This window comes from Sinocyclocheilus grahami, unplaced genomic scaffold, assembly GCF_001515645.1.
Source record: "Sinocyclocheilus grahami isolate Dianchi unplaced genomic scaffold, SAMN03320097.WGS_v1.1 scaffold228.1, whole genome shotgun sequence".
Classification (NCBI taxonomy): Eukaryota; Metazoa; Chordata; class Actinopteri; order Cypriniformes; family Cyprinidae; genus Sinocyclocheilus; species Sinocyclocheilus grahami.
This window is the reverse complement of record NW_015505407.1, coordinates 424,086-439,830: the sequence shown is the minus strand read 5'-3', so window position 1 is coordinate 439,830 and position 15,745 is coordinate 424,086. Positions and strand designations below refer to the sequence as shown.

General features: G+C 36.6%; 1 protein-coding gene across 2 annotated transcripts; it reads left to right on the top strand.

The window, feature by feature from the left end:
- Nucleotides 1–1,437: 1,437 nt before the first annotated feature.
- Nucleotides 1,438–12,127, top strand: zdhhc18a (zinc finger DHHC-type palmitoyltransferase 18a). Of its 2 annotated transcripts, XM_016288044.1 has the most exons (10): nt 1,438–1,511; nt 1,615–2,372; nt 2,586–2,746; nt 2,841–2,990; nt 4,156–4,293; nt 4,990–5,041; nt 5,471–5,573; nt 5,722–5,831; nt 7,907–8,009; nt 10,492–12,127. In XM_016288044.1, exons 2-10 carry the CDS (start codon nt 2,149–2,151, stop codon nt 10,834–10,836), a joined length of 1,386 nt encoding a protein of 461 aa, XP_016143530.1. In that variant the 5' UTR covers nt 1,438–1,511; nt 1,615–2,148; the 3' UTR covers nt 10,837–12,127. The 2 variants fall into 2 exon arrangements, with proteins under 2 accessions (XP_016143530.1, XP_016143529.1); XM_016288043.1 differs by having other exon boundaries at nt 1,457–2,372.
- The last annotated feature ends 3,618 nt before the right edge of the window (nt 12,128–15,745 follow it).

Genomic DNA, 15,745 nt, shown 5'->3' with positions numbered 1-15,745 from the left:
TACTTTCCTCCGTCCTCTCACTGTCCCACTTCTTCCTAGCTAACCTCTTCCTCTGGATACTCTCCTGAACTTCCTCATTCCACCACCAAGTCTCCTTGTCTTCTTTCCCCCTTCCAGATGACACACCTAGCACCTTCCTACCTGTCTCCCTGATCACTTTGGCTATAGTAGTCCAGTCATCTGGAAGCACCTCCTGACCACCTAAAACTTGTCTCAACTCCTCCCTGAAAACCACACAACACTCTTCCTTTTCCAACTTCCACCACTTTGTCTTCTGCTCTGCCTTTGCTAATCAGTTGCCAAGTTAATATTTCTAATTTATGAAGTTTAAGCTTTTCTTCACATATTTATATTTTATTTAATTTTCAGCTTTATTTCAATTACTAAAAACATTTCTAATAGTTTAGTAAAAAAAAAAACTGTTCAAAAGATACATTATTGTTGCTACTGTAAAACTACAGTGAATTAATACTGGATCCTAAAAAAGCATAAACCGCTTTTGTTTTATAATATTTTCATAATCATTTTGTTCCCATAGTTTTTTAGTAACTGCTACTTTAGCATAAACTTCAGTTACTAACATAAAAACAGAAAGTTTTATGGTTTTTAAAAAGGTAAACTAAATTGATTCTCTTTGGTTTTTATTTATTTATTTTATAAATAGATTTGTATCATGCTTGCCCTTCCACCACCAAGTCTCCTTGTCTTCTTTCCTCCTTCCAGATGACACACCTAGCACCTTCCTACCTGTCTCCCTGATCACTTTGGCTATAGTAGTCCAGTCATCTGGAAGCACCTCCTGACCACCTAAAACTTGTCTCAACTCCTCCCTGAAAACCACACAACACTCTTCCTTTTCCAACTTCCACCACTTTGTCTTCTGCTCTGCCTTTGCTAATCAGTTGCCAAGTTAATATTTCTAATTTATGAAGTTTAAGCTTTTCTTCACATATTTATATTTTATTTAATTTTCAGCTTTATTTCAATTACTAAAAACATTTCTAATAGTTTAGTAAAAAAAAACTGTTCAAAAGATACATTATTGTTGCTATTGTAAAACTACAGTGAATTAATACTGGATCCTAAAAAAGCATAAACCGCTTTTGTTTTATAATATTTTCATAATCATTTTGTTCCCATAGTTTTTTAGTAACTGCTACTTTAGCATAAACTTCAGTTACTAACATAAAAACAAAGTTTTATGGTTTTTAAAAAGGTAAACTAAATTGATTCTCTTTGGTTTTTATTTATTTATTTTATAAATAGATTTGTATCATGCTTGCCCCTTACTCGACATATTTCTGTACATTTATGGTTGTGGATGTATTACATGTATCTGTTACATTCGTAATGTTGGTGAAGGAAAAATGAAAGATCACCTCTGAAACTCTACGCTCTGCATTGCATTTCGGAAGTGATCTTTGATTGGTCCGCATGAGATGACGTACCCCTTGCGAGTCATTGGTCCCTTTCTTTTGGTAATCCTCGGCTAGGAAAGTGATCGCACTAAGGTAAATATTGTTGTATCTTATCCGTGGTTGAACGCTGCGCTATATTGATACGCTTAGAGAATTATAAACAACATAATCTGATCTATTTTTCAATGCCCAACAGATTAATTCTGGTTGGACAACTTAATATCGACAGCGATCGGACGGCTTGGTAACTCGAGGAGCCGGGTGTCGTTCAAATGACGGTTGAGCAGCCAGTGAGGAGCAATGTCGTCCGCTGAGATATGTTAGCTTGTTGACAGCTAGTCAACAAGCTAACGTAGTTAATTAGCGTAGCTAAGACTCCTAATTTATCGAAAGCATCGACATGGCTTGATAATATAGTAATTGTTAGTCAATATATTCCCTTTAGGGGATGCTTAGTTGCAAACGAATGCGTTGAGCAACATATTGTGTGAGGATAATATGAGGACTTTCGAGTTAGCTTAGTTCGATAGCTGAAATCGTTTTATTACCCAAGTGATTTGTCAGTACATTTGTGACCGTATCTTCAATAATATGTGACAGGGCTTCACGGCTGGTATCTAGTGTTGCTCTAGCTTCCTCTTTATTGGGGCTTGGCTTGTGGCTAAACGTGTTCTTGAGGTTACATCTATACTCTCCTACCTCTATACTATCAGTTTCTTTTTTTTTGAAAATGAAAAACTGTGAGTATCAACAAATAGACCCACGAGCGCTCAGAACATCGACCACCCGGACCTCCACCAACAAAAACGTACGCGTACGGAGGAAATGGGAGGTTTTTCCTGGAAACAATCGCTTCTATTGTGATGGCCGTATTATGTTGGCCAGGCAGTGCGGTGTGCTCCCGCTGACCATCGGCCTTATTTTCATCACCAGTGGCTTATTCTTCATATTTGAGTGAGTAGTATGCATTTACACACAGAGACACCAGTGTCCACACTGCTGGACAATAGTACAACTACTTTTGACAATAGAGACATCTCCACCAGCCCTTCTTGACATCATACCAGTCTGAAAACAGTTGCTCCCACAAAGTTATGAGAAAGCACACTTACAATATTTGTCTTGAGTTCTAACTTTGTTCTTGTCTTTGTGTTTGATTCATAACAGTTGCCCCTTTCTGGTGCATAACCTCACGTTCTTCATTCCAGTTATTGGTGGGGTGTTATTTGTATTTGTCGTCATCACCCTCTTTCAAACCAGTTTTATAGACCCAGGGATTTTACCCAGGGCTTTGCCGGATGAGGCTGCAGACATTGAGAAACAGATTGGTAAGACTTTGATTGTGGTGTTTATATTTCATTATTTTGTGTCCTAACATTTTTGTTGTGTATGTTGATATTAAAGTTGTGGGTTTCTTTAAAGATAATTCTGGATCTTCAACATACCGTCCACCTCCCCGCACTAAGGAGATCCTTATAAATGACCAGGTGGTCAAGCTTAAATACTGTTTCACATGCAAGATGTTCCGTCCGCCTCGGACATCCCATTGCAGCCTGTGTGACAACTGTGTTGGTAAGGATGGATCTCTATATTTCAGCAAACAAAGTTTCTGCATTTAAAGAAATAGTTCATCCAAAAATTTTAATATTATCTCTCAATCACCTTCAAGTCATTCTAAATCTCAAATTATATGGTGAAATTTTGAATTTGTTTAAATTTTGAATGCAATGTGAATGGGGACTGAAGCTTTAAAGGAATAGTTCACCCAAAATGAACATTTTGATAATTTACGCACTCTCGTGTCATTCAAAACCCGTATGACACTTATTCTTCTGTGGATCATAAATTAAGATATTTTAAGAAATGCGTTTTGGTTTTGTTTTTCTTCATGCAAATTAAGTCGATGATTACCAACATTCTTCAGAATATTTGTGTGTGTGTGTTTTGCAGAAGAAAGAAAATCATACAGGTTTGTAAAGACATGAGGGCGAATAAATGATAACAGAAAATTTATTTTTCGGTGAACTATCCCTTTATAGCTTCAACAAGAACCATAAAAGCAGTCCATACAACTTGAGTGCTATATTCCAGTTTTCTGAAGCCGTGCACTTTGTGTATAAATTAAAATTTTATTCATTATTCACTGGTTATCTTTTCCTTTAGTGAGCTGTTTACCTCTAGAACCGGAGTCAGTGAGTTGCAGTGAACTTGCAAATTGAATCAGTCTGATTTATGAACTAATAATTTATACCAAGAACAATCAGGTTCTTTCACAAATCTGTCAGTGCAGCGTCTTTAACCTAACCTCATGGAAAGCCCTATTAGGGTGGATGTCAAGATTTTCAGTTAAACTCTGTAAATTAAACTTTTAATTTCATTGACAGCCATTGATTGGCTTTAGATGGCTTGGAAAGTAGCGCACAAGTCAAATTATCCATTTTTATGAAACTTTTACTGTGCTTTTGCTTTTTTTTTTTTTTTACCTTAAATGTTCTAGTACCCATTTAGTGTAATTCCATGAAAGGAAGTCATATTGGTTTGAAACCACATGAGGTTTCGGTAAATAATGACAGAACTGTTTCTTTAAAGCTACAAAATATGTTGCTTTGATAATGAACGTGTAATAGTTTAACCTCTAATACAAATCACTTCCTTAAAATCATTGCATAAGCATGCACTGTGGTTATTTGTAAGTGTTGCTGTGTCTGCGAATGTCCTGTCTCTGTTCCCTTTGTAGAGCGGTTCGACCATCATTGTCCTTGGGTGGGGAACTGTGTTGGGAAGCGAAACTATCGTTTTTTTTACGCATTCATAGTGTCACTATCCTTTCTGACCTCCTTTATCTTTGGATGTGTGATTACTCACCTCACATTAAGTAAGTTTCACAACACTTCTGCACCACAGTCTCTATCTTCATCATAAAAAATCTTAATACTTATTTATGACAGTTGTCAGTGGGAGAGCTATAAATGAGTGCATCTATGTTGAAATGGTGATTGTTCAAAACCAAGAAACCTTTAAATACTTTCTATATAGACATGTTCAAAAGTTTGGGGTCATTAAGATTTTACTATTTTTGTTTTTTAAGAAATGTATATTTTATTCTGCATGGATGCATTAAATTAATCACAACTGACAGTAAAGACAATTATAATGTCATAATGAAATCCAAATAAGTTGTTCTAATCCTAAATCAAAAAAAATGTTCATGGTTTTTTCAAAAATATCACATGGCACAACTGTTTTCAACATTGATAATAATATGAAATGTTTCATGACCATGAATCAGCATGTTAGAATGATTTCTGAAGGATCATGTGACACTGAAGACTGGAGTAATGGCTGCTGAATAAATGACATTTAGAAAAAATATTAAAATAAAAAATATTAATTATAAATCGTAGTATATTTCACAATATTACTGTTTTTACTGTATTTTGATCAAATAAATGCAGCCCAAGCGTTTAAGCAGTACTGTAGATGTATATGATGAGATTGTCAAAATACAACAACAAAAAAAAAGACTGTTTTGAAGCAGGTTTGTTCTCTCATCAGTTACTCTCATCAACAGGATCACAAAGTATGAATGGTATCATCCAGGCAATAAAGGAGAGCCCAGCCAGATATCCTTTTTACTGTGTTCACACCCCTGTCTCCATCGCTGGCATGTCTGCACCACCCCTTTCCCCAGGAACACACAGTAGAGTTCACTATTTGTTTACAGGCCCACTGCTGTTGGTTCCACCTTTTTCCTAATCTCATTCATCCCTAATCGGCTCAAGGATTCCACCACGCCCTGCTTTCCTGTCAGGATGTAAACAGTTGCCCCTAGATACAGATTCTGCTGGTGTCCCTTTTTAAGATTGTGGCTTGAGGTCACAGTTTTCCACCACAACCTGTCAGTTAATTAACCTCTTTGTGGTTCATGTGATTGGGCAGAATGTTCAACATTGGATTGATTAAATCAACTTAAATCACTGTATTATTATTATGTATATTTTGTACATTAATACACATTTACAGCAGATTTGCATCCTTAACACTTCCTTCACTGTTGTCGAGCTAGTCATTTGTTTTTTCTCCATCTGGTCCATTCTGGGTCTGTCAGGTTTCCATACTTATCTTGTGGCCTCCAATCTCACAACCAACGAAGATGTAAATATCACAATGAATGCTAAGTTAATGCATCATTTTAAAAGATATATCATTAATTGTGTTTGAATGTAATTAACACTTCTCATTTAATTGTGGCGTTTTATATAGTCAGAATGAAGAACAGCTTCTTTGTGTTTAATGATTGCAGATCAAAGGCTCTTGGTCCAGTAAAAGAGGAGAAGAATCAGGGAATCCGTACACCTATAACAACATCTTCACAAACTGCTGTGTGGTGCTTTGTGGGCCGATGCCACCCAGGTCTGTACTGCATGCTCATGCCAACATCATAGAACACCTCCTAAGATTTTGCTAAAGAAGCAAATATTGTTTGTTTGTGAGTGAATGAAGGATGTCATTTAGCTTAAGGCTGATGTACATCCTGTGCTCAGTACATACTGTTACAAACAAGAACACATTTAGTCAGATCTGAAATGTTAAATGTACACCGGGATTAAAGTGTTCCGTCGCTACGATGGATTTCCGTCAGTTCATAAAGACAGTCACTTGCTTCATTCCTGAATGATTCAGCCGTTCGAACGAATCGATTGAATGAATGATTCAGTGATAAAATCAGTGACTTGCCTCCACCTGCTGGCAGATTTAGTTTCATTTTCAGCATATAATTTCAGTTATTTAAATCATATTTCTGTATTCAAAATGTTATATTTAAAACATTAATCTCCGCATGAATTTATGAATCGAATTGCACTCATGCCACCTCTGAGCCTCATTAAACGTCTGAAAATGTCCCTACAAGCCACTTTTGGAAATGTTAAATGTACACCGGGATTAAAGTGTTCCGTCGCTACGATGGATTTCCGTCAGTTCATAAAGACAGTCACTTGCTTCATTCCTGAATGATTCAGCCGTTCGAACGAATCGATTGAATTAATGATTCAGTGATAAAATCAGGGACTTGCCTCCACCTGCTGGCGGATTTAGTTTAATTTTTAGTGTATAATTTCAGTTGTTTAAATAATTGAATATTTCTGTATTCAAAATGTTATATTTAAAACATTAATCTCCGCATGAATTTATGAATCGAATTGCACTCATGCCACCTCTGAGCCTCATTAAACATCTGAAAATATACCAACAAGCCACTTTTGTGCTCTTCTGTGCCACCTCTGTAGTACAAATTAAATTATTAATACTAATTTCATATGATTGGTAACTTATTTGTCTTATTCTACTTATTATTATATTGCAGGGGTTAAAGCAAAAAATATATATTTTGACTGAAAATTTTTCTTCGACCAAACTCCATTCCTCAGCCATACCTGTCACACACTCAGTTTAAGAGCAGTTTTTTTTTCTTGTAATTAGGAGCGCTTGTCCTCCTAATTTAAACATTTAGGAGCACCTTCTGATCAATAATCAAAAATCAGCCTTCCTAATACGAGGTGACATTTGACTCCTTAAAGTGACTTAAAGAGTATTTTCATTTTGCCTTTGTAATGGCATCATTTTCATCTGTCAAATTAAAAAATTTATGTTTATACGCTTTTTAAAATTTCTATTTAAAACAATATAATGAGTAGAATAATACAAATAAGTTACCAATCATATGAAATTAATATTAATAAATTAATTTGTACTACAGAGGGGGCACAGAAGAACACCAAATTGGCAACATTTAGGAGCACCTTCTGATCAATAATCAAAAATCAGCCTTCCTAATACGAGGTGACATTTGACTCCTTAAAGTGACTTAAAGAGTATTTTCATTTTGCCTTTGTAATGGCATCATTTTCATCTGTCAAATTAAAAAATTTATGTTTATAAGCTTTTTAAAATTTCTATTTAAAACAATATAATGAGTAGAATAATACAAATAAGTTACCAATCATATGAAATTAATATTAATAAATTAATTTGTACTACAGAGGGAGCACAGAAGAACACAAAAGTGGCATGTGGTACATTTTCAGACGTTTAATGAGGCTCAGAGGTGGCATGAGTGCAATAAAATTCATAAATTCATGTGGAGATTAATGTTTTAAATATAACATTTTGAATACAGAAATATTCAATTATTTAAACAACTGAAATTATACACTAAAAATTAAACTAAATCCGCCAGCAGGTGGAGGCAAGTCCCTGATTTTATCACTGAATCATTAATTCAATCGATTCGTTCGAACGGCTGAATCATTCAGGAATGAAGCAAGTGACTGTCTTTATGAACTGACGGAAATCCGTCCTAGCGACGGAAAAAATTAATCCCTGTGTACAGTTTTTTTACATGATGGCCCATCTTTCCCAATTCAGTCTGCTGTGTTTTGAAAGTCAGGTCACAATAGGTCACCTACTCATCCTGTCATCTTTTGCAGCTTGCTTGACAGAAGAGGCTTTTTACTTCCAGATGATGCACCTCAAATTGTGACCTCTGACACTGAGCTCCCTCATTTCGTGGCTAAGAATGACACAAATATGGTAAGAGTGCCTCATCATGTGATATCTTCAAGGCGGAGCATTAGTTCCTAAATCATTTTAACACTAAAAGTATTTTTTAAATAGTTTAAGCATTGTAGCTATAGTTTAAAATTCTGATACATTAGTCAGTCAAAAAACATTCCATGGCATTTCAAACCCTACACTAGCACTCTAAAGTTTGGATTCAGTAAGATTTATCTTAAACAAATTAATTATTTTATTCAGAATGGATGCATTAAGTTGATCAGAAGTGACATTAAAGACTTTTGCATTGTTACAAAAATATATTTAAGTGAAATGCCATTGTATTGATGAATTTTCACATTATTACTGTTTTTATTACTGTATTTGTGATCAAATAAATGCATTCTTGGTGAGCATAAGAGATGTATCTCAAAAAGATCTTACCAAGCCCAGACTTTTGGATGGTTGTAAATATGAACAGAAACCATGACTTCAACAGATCTGATACCATGAACTTTGTCACAGAAAAGCATGTGAAAATGAATGTGAGGTTATTCTGGTTTAATCATGTTTATTGTAAACCCTGGCTTGCTGGGAAAGAGCTCATATTTACAGTTAATGAGGCTTGCACCTGTTCTGTTTGATGTGTGAAGATATGCACATGGAAAAATTTAGATGGATGACAAATGGATTGGAACAGCACATCAACCTTACGGAAGATTATGGAGTCACGTTTCAGTAAAAATTTAAACAAGTTGGCAATCAAGGTTACAAATGCTATTTTAAGATGTTTTTGTCACTGTTAGTCGCAAAGCTAGAGTGGAGTGAAATCATGCAGAGAAGGTTAGATTTGTAAAAAAAAAAAAAGGTTTTAATTGTAGATTTTTGAAGTCTACAAATTCCACTCCAGATTCGTTTTAGTTTATGTTTTGATATTGATTTGCATCAAGCCCTGATGTTTTAAGTGCTGAACTTCACACAGGAGGAGAACTGTCAGGAGTTTGCTCACTCCTGCACTGCCTGAAGGCTCCTGCAGCTCTGTGACATTCGATGGTAAGGGTGTGTTATGGGGCTGCTTGCATGCCATTCCATGGCTGCCTTCTCATGACTCTTTGGGCTTTACTTTGCCTTTTATTTGAACTGTCTAATTGGCTTCCATTTCTTTGCTTTAAAACCATTATCATAAGACATGTCCATCATGTGAGAGGAAATCATTGGGCTTGTTGTCTCTGTTCCTTCTTTGTTCCTGGATGAGTGTTTTAGCTGACATCTGTTTATACTCCATTTTGTGATGGTCGTGTTCATATATTAGTGTTTGCCAGAGGTCTGCCGTTGTTTTGTTTTTCCTCCATTATGTCATTGTTTCCTAATTAATGTATCATCTTCATCACGATTCATCTGTGCTTGTCTCATTCTCATCCACTCTAGGGATTCTGTTGACTGAGGTCATGGTAATGCTCATCACTAGTTATCATGCACACGTGTTCTTTTCCACCTTCTCTCATGATGGATGTTCATCCTGATGTTAAGGAGGTGTTTTCATCTTTGCAACCCCTGGAGATCCCCTTATAACATCAGCTGCACTGCTTGAGCTAATCGGAAACCTTGAAGTGAAATGCTTTGTTTCCATTTGTCGCTACATTTTCATCTTATAAGTTCCTTGGCAATACTAACCTACTTTCATCTTTATTCTAATCTGGTTCTAGTTTCTCATACTCGCACTTGCTCTGCTGTCTAACATCAGTTGATACTTTCTTACCCCAAAATCATGTTTTATGACTGTGATCTTTGTTAGTGTTTTTGTCCCTTAACTAGGGCTGCACAATATATTGAAATAAAATTGATATAGCAATATGGCTTAGTGCGATTGTCAAATCGCTTAGGCTGGGATTTTAATTAAATGTATTCTTTACTGGTTTTTAAGCATGACATTTACACACAGGTATAGTTCATGATACAGTGTTTCAGCGTCTGAAGGCGTCTTGGTTTATTTACTGCGAATGGAGCCCTTCCGAGACAGCTGAATGCATGTAAATGAATACACAGAGCTGAACTTCACTCTGAAATCGGCAACCCGTCAAAATAAAAGCTTGATGGTTTACCATTTGGAAATTGAGAAATTGAGTATAAAATAGTTTTTATGCTCAGTTTATTTTACAGTATTATTATTACAATATTTCTTATTCAATATTTTTGTTTCATAATAACACGATCTCAATATTCTAATCAATAATCACAATAAAATCATGACAGTTATTATTTTATAGTCATATTGAATTAGTCAAAAACAATAGGAACGTGGCCTATAAAACTCAAAAAGAAAGAGATTTTTTAAACTTATTTTCTGTGTAGGTGCACTCCATAACAAAGTCACCCCACTAACTCTATGATAATTACTTTTTTCGAAATAGTTATTTAAGTAATCGTATCGATGTATATAGCAGAAAAACAAAATTATTGTGATGTCAATTTTCCATATTTTTTTTACCTTGTTTTTTTTTTGCCATTCTTTTCACAGTGCACACAGGGCACAAAGGAGCTTTTAGAATCAATGGCACACTCTACAGTGATCCAGAGCACCTGTGCTCCGGACACACCGAAAACCACCCCGGTCCCCCAAGAGAGTCTACTAAGGACCGTCTCTATCACTGTCTCTCCCTCCAGCAAGTCTCCTTCTACCGGCTGCTCAGTCTGCCAGGCCCGGTGCCCCATTGACGCTCCCTGCTCCCAGAGAGGGAACAAACAGGCCGCTCTTCACACCCATAAACCCATGTTGCGTGTATCCAGCCCTCCCTACTCCCTTGGCCACAGTCCGATCATTCTTAGTGACACTCCCGACATGGGCTTTATCCCACTTAACTGAGTGCAGTATCTCTGCCACCAGCAGCCTTGTGCAAACACTGTCCTCGCTTTTACAACTTTGAGAACAGCATCACACTTTTTAAGAAACTGTGACATACTATACTCAGGATCCTCTCAGGAAACATGCCATCTTTCATCAAATGGGAATAAGCCTGCATTGACTTCTTAAATATCAGAGGGATTTTGAGATTTTTTTTTGTACCGTTAACAACATCATACACTTGGTGGAGAGAAACGCAAAACATCTTCAGATGATCAGTGTTTTACAGAACCTCAAGCCATTTTTTTTCAGCCTTTTGCCATCCGCTTAGATCTAATGCAATAATTATATACTTTGAAAGGTCACTTGGGTCTAAAAAAAGCCTTACTTCAGTCACTTCTGTTCATTTTGGTGTTAAAATACCTTCTACAATAAAGTCATTGTTAGTTAAAAAGTATTCACACAAACAGCCAAGTATTTAAACAGCAGTTATGAATGGGTATCAGCGAGCTCAGGATTCAAGGGTTAATGAGTTATCTATGTACGCGATACAATGTTACTTTTGGTCCAAGGTTTATTTTCTCCTGTATAATGTTGCGGCTACAAATTAATTAACAGCTTTTATGTTTATTTTGTGTCATTTTAATACAGGGTCTTTCCTTCATTGAAAAATTTTCGGTGGCAGCCCAAGTGAAATTTGGGCGTCCTAAAGCAAATGCAATAGTATTTGATACAATATTTTCCCCCTAAGATCATTGTCTTCATCTTGAGTTCTGCATTTTTAGGTGGAAAGTGCTAGAGCACAGCGTGAACCACAGACCACAAAACCTGCGTGACCCATTTAAATTCTACTGAGAATTTTCTACTTTAAAGTACTGTCAAGGAAGTCAAATACCTTAAAGAACTAGTTAGCCCTAAATTCATAAACTGTAATCTTGGGAATGTGGATGTTGACTTCCCATAGCATTTTGAGTTAGAAAATTTGGTAACGCTATTGTACATTTCAATTTTAACTAATGCATTAATTAGTTAATGCATTAGGTATCATGAACTAACAATGAAATTTTTTTTTACAGCATTTATGAATGTGATAACTGTTAAATTCTACATATACTTTTTAACATTTCAAGTCATATCGACAAACAATGTATTATGAGCAAACATTAGTTAATTCTAACTTAGATTAATAAATTATTTCAAAAGGTGTTTTTCATTATAATTTTAAGATTACCAAATGTAAAGTGTAATTGCATGTAATTGTAATTGCTATTATAATGCATATTATGGCACAAATTATGTATAATGCATAATTTTAAAAAATAATTGCATTTTGTGTAATCAATCAAATGTGCACGTGTATATAAGCAACCACTGAAAATCATTTTTAATCTAGGAAAAACCCTATAGTATTTCTGACTTTTCATTGGTGGGTCAAAGATAGTTTTCTGATTGTTATTAAAGTGTTTTTACTAAGCTTGAGAGAAGAACTGTTTTTGCCTTGAGATTGATGGATTTCTGATGAGTTATTTACATCATCATTAAGATGATCAAGTTTTTTTAATAAGTCGGAGTCTGGCACAGTAATAAAGTTGGCAGTATAAGTTTCAAAATATTTTGCTCATCTAAGAACTTAGATTTATAGAAGTCGATCACTGCCAGCAGTGTTGGAGGGAAGGTAAATAAATAATGACTTGTTGTGTTTTGTGTTATTGTCCCTTTTCACCTGAAGATTTAAAGACATACAGTAATAAACAACTGTTCTTTCCACTTGTGATTTAGTTGCCTGAATGTTTTCATCTGATTTTGAGGGACACGCTCTCACATAACATCATCTTTCCTTACCTTCTGTGATCTGCTGCATGCCAGACATTTAAACCGTAGATGGCACAGTTTTCCACTTGTTTGCATGCGTCGGAAGAGGACGATGTATGGAGGCATCGTTGATTAATTATTGCTTGATTGATTCAAGCATTTGCATTTGTAGTACTTGAAAGTGATACTTGGCTTTACCACAATGCCATCAAGCTGACATTTATTCTGGATGTAACAGGATATGGCAAATGCTGAAATGCATAATTGTGGGGTTGCTGTAAATTCTCTCAGTGTAAGCTAGTCTATTCTAACAAAAAGATGTGGGATCAGTAAAGAAGAACAATCATCAGCTGAGTTTCAACCTCATATCTGCAAACTAGTCGCTTTTCGGCGAAATTCGCCGTTTTGAATCAAAATATGTCATTTATGTGAATAGTCTAGATCAGGGTTCCTCAAATCTTGCCCTGGAGGTCCTATGCGCTGCAGAGTTTAGCTCCAACCCTGATCAAACTCAGCTACCTGTGATTTTCTAATGATCCTGAAGACATTGATTAGCATGCTCAGGTGTGTTTGATTAGGGTTAGAGCTAAACTCTGCAGGAAAGTGGATCTCGTGGGCCAGATTTGACGATCCCTCGTCTAGATCCTAAAAGGAGAGAGCGATTGCAAGCTCGTAGACAGGAGTGTGTTCGAACAAAGTCCCTTTCTCGGTTCGACTTGAGGCAGCAATGCGCGCAGACCGATCGCTGTATGACATCAAAGCACCGGCGACAGCTACAGAGAGCAGATGGCTCCACATGCTTTCGAATCGCTCTCGCGGTACTTTGATGTCCGGTCGGTCTGCGCGCTGCTGCTTCAAATCGAACACGTCTCATCTCACAGCCGGTCAGTTTTGACGGCACACTTACGCTCACATCCGCATGTAAACATGTCATCGGTATTGAGGTTCTTCATCGTGAGTTAAACAGACACAAAATTCGTTTTGTGTCTCCGAGCAACACAGCGGTGTTTCGATACTGAATGGATCCACGTTTTTTTTTTACGAATCTAGCTAGTCAATGATTCAGTAACCCATTCATAAAGACAGTAGTCACTTGCCTCGTTTTTGAATGAATCAGCCGTTTGAATGAATGACTAAGGACTCGCTCATTAAAACCGTGGTGGTTTTAACTGGTGGTTTGGTTTCATATTTAAAAGTATTACATTTTTCCCAACATTTTGAACTTGTATGTTCAAAAATATTTAAAACATTAATCTTATAAAATTATTGATGCATTTGAAATTTTGTGGTATCAATGCATTTATGGCACCTATCATGTAAACATGTCATCGGTATTGAGGTTCTTCATCGTGAGTTAAACAGACACAAAATTCGTTTTGTGTCTCCGAGCAACACAGCGGTGTTTCGATACTGAATGGATCCACGTTTTTTTTTTACGAATCTAGCTAGTCAATGATTCAGTAACCCATTCATAAAGACAGTAGTCACTTGCCTCGTTTTTGAATGAATCAGCCGTTTGAATGAATGACTAAGGACTCGCTCATTAAAACCGTGGTGGTTTTAACTGGTGGTTTGGTTTCATATTTAAAAGTATTACATTTTTCCCAACATTTTGAACTTGTATGTTCAAAAATATTTAAAACATTAATCTTATAAAATTATTGATGCATTTGAAATTTTGTGGTATCAATGCATTTATGGCACCTATATGCAGCTTCTGTTTCCTCTGCAGTGAAAAGATGGAGTTTGTTGATAGTATGAGCACTCTAATGTGAACATTAAAATTTGCAAAAATAAATCACTCCACTGCTCACAAAGAGAAGAATGAACACCGATGACTTCACAACAGAGTTGCACTGTCCAAAAAGTTTGTGGTATACAATTTTTTTTTACTTGAAGCATATGTTGTCTTTTTCCTTTGTTTTGTTGCCAGAGTTCACCAGAACGCTTCATTTACATGTTAAATTCTCAAACATCTTCTTCTGGGGGGGATGCCCCCAGACAAGTGTCATATTCTGAACTATGTCACCTTTTTGGCCTCTTGTGAGTTTGCACGTATGCACCTTTTCTTCTTTCCATTACAAGGAGCTTCTTACCTTTCTTTTGGTACTCAGCATCTAGATTTCTTTAAATAGAAAGCGCCACGGTGTAGTCATACATTTCATAGTGTTTTTCATTTAGCTCAGAACTAACCTCAATTACCCCCATGCATCTCTTGCCTGTAAGATTCTGTCATTAAACATACGGCCACCCATCATTCAACCAACCTCCAGGGACTCCAGATGAAGATGTACCTGTTCACATAACATCATCTTTCCTTACCTTCTGTGATCTGCTGCATGCCAGACATTTAAACCGTAGATGGCACAGTTTTCCACTTGTTTGCATGCGTCGGAAGAGGACGATGTATGGAGGCATCGTTGATTAATTATTGCTTGATTGATTCAAGCATTTGCATTTGTAGTACTTGAAAGTGATACTTGGCTTTACCACAATGCCATCAAGCTGACATTTATTCTGGATGTAACAGGATATGGCAAATGCTGAAATGCATAATTGTGGGGTTGCTGTAAATTCTCTCAGTGTAAGCTAGTCTATTCTAACAAAAAGATGTGGGATCAGTAAAGAAGAACAATCATCAGCTGAGTTTCAACCTCATACCTGCAAACTAGTCGCTTTTCGGCGAAATTCGCCGTTTTGAATCAAAATATGTCATTTATGTGAATAGTCTAGATCAGGGTTCCTCAAATCTTGCCCTGGAGGTCCTATGCGCTGCAGAGTTTAGCTCCAACCCTGATCAAACTCAGCTACCTGTGATTTTCTAATGATCCTGAAGACATTGATTAGCATGCTCAGGTGTGTTTGATTAGGGTTAGAGCTAAACTCTGCAGGAAAGTGGATCTCGTGGGCCAGATTTGACGATCCCTCGTCTAGATCCTAAAAGGAGAGAGCGATTGCAAGCTCGTAGACAGGAGTGTGTTCGAACAAAGTCCCTTTCTCGGTTCGACTTGAGGCAGCAATGCGCGCAGACCGATCGCTGTATGACATCAAAGCACCGGCGACAGCTACAGAGAGCAGATGGCTCCACATGCTTTCGAATCGCTCTCGCGGTACTTTG

Bases quoted from the DNA above. Each gene is read 5' to 3' on its own strand.
- zdhhc18a (XM_016288044.1), top strand. From the start codon at position 2,149: ATGAAAAACTGTGAGTATCAACAAATAGACCCACGAGCGCTCAGAACA. The intron at 2,991-4,155 runs GTAAGGATGGAT...TTCCCTTTGTAG, and splicing joins CCTGTGTGACAACTGTGTTG to AGCGGTTCGACCATCATTGT. The intron at 8,010-10,491 runs GTAAGAGTGCCT...TTCTTTTCACAG, and splicing joins CTAAGAATGACACAAATATG to TGCACACAGGGCACAAAGGA.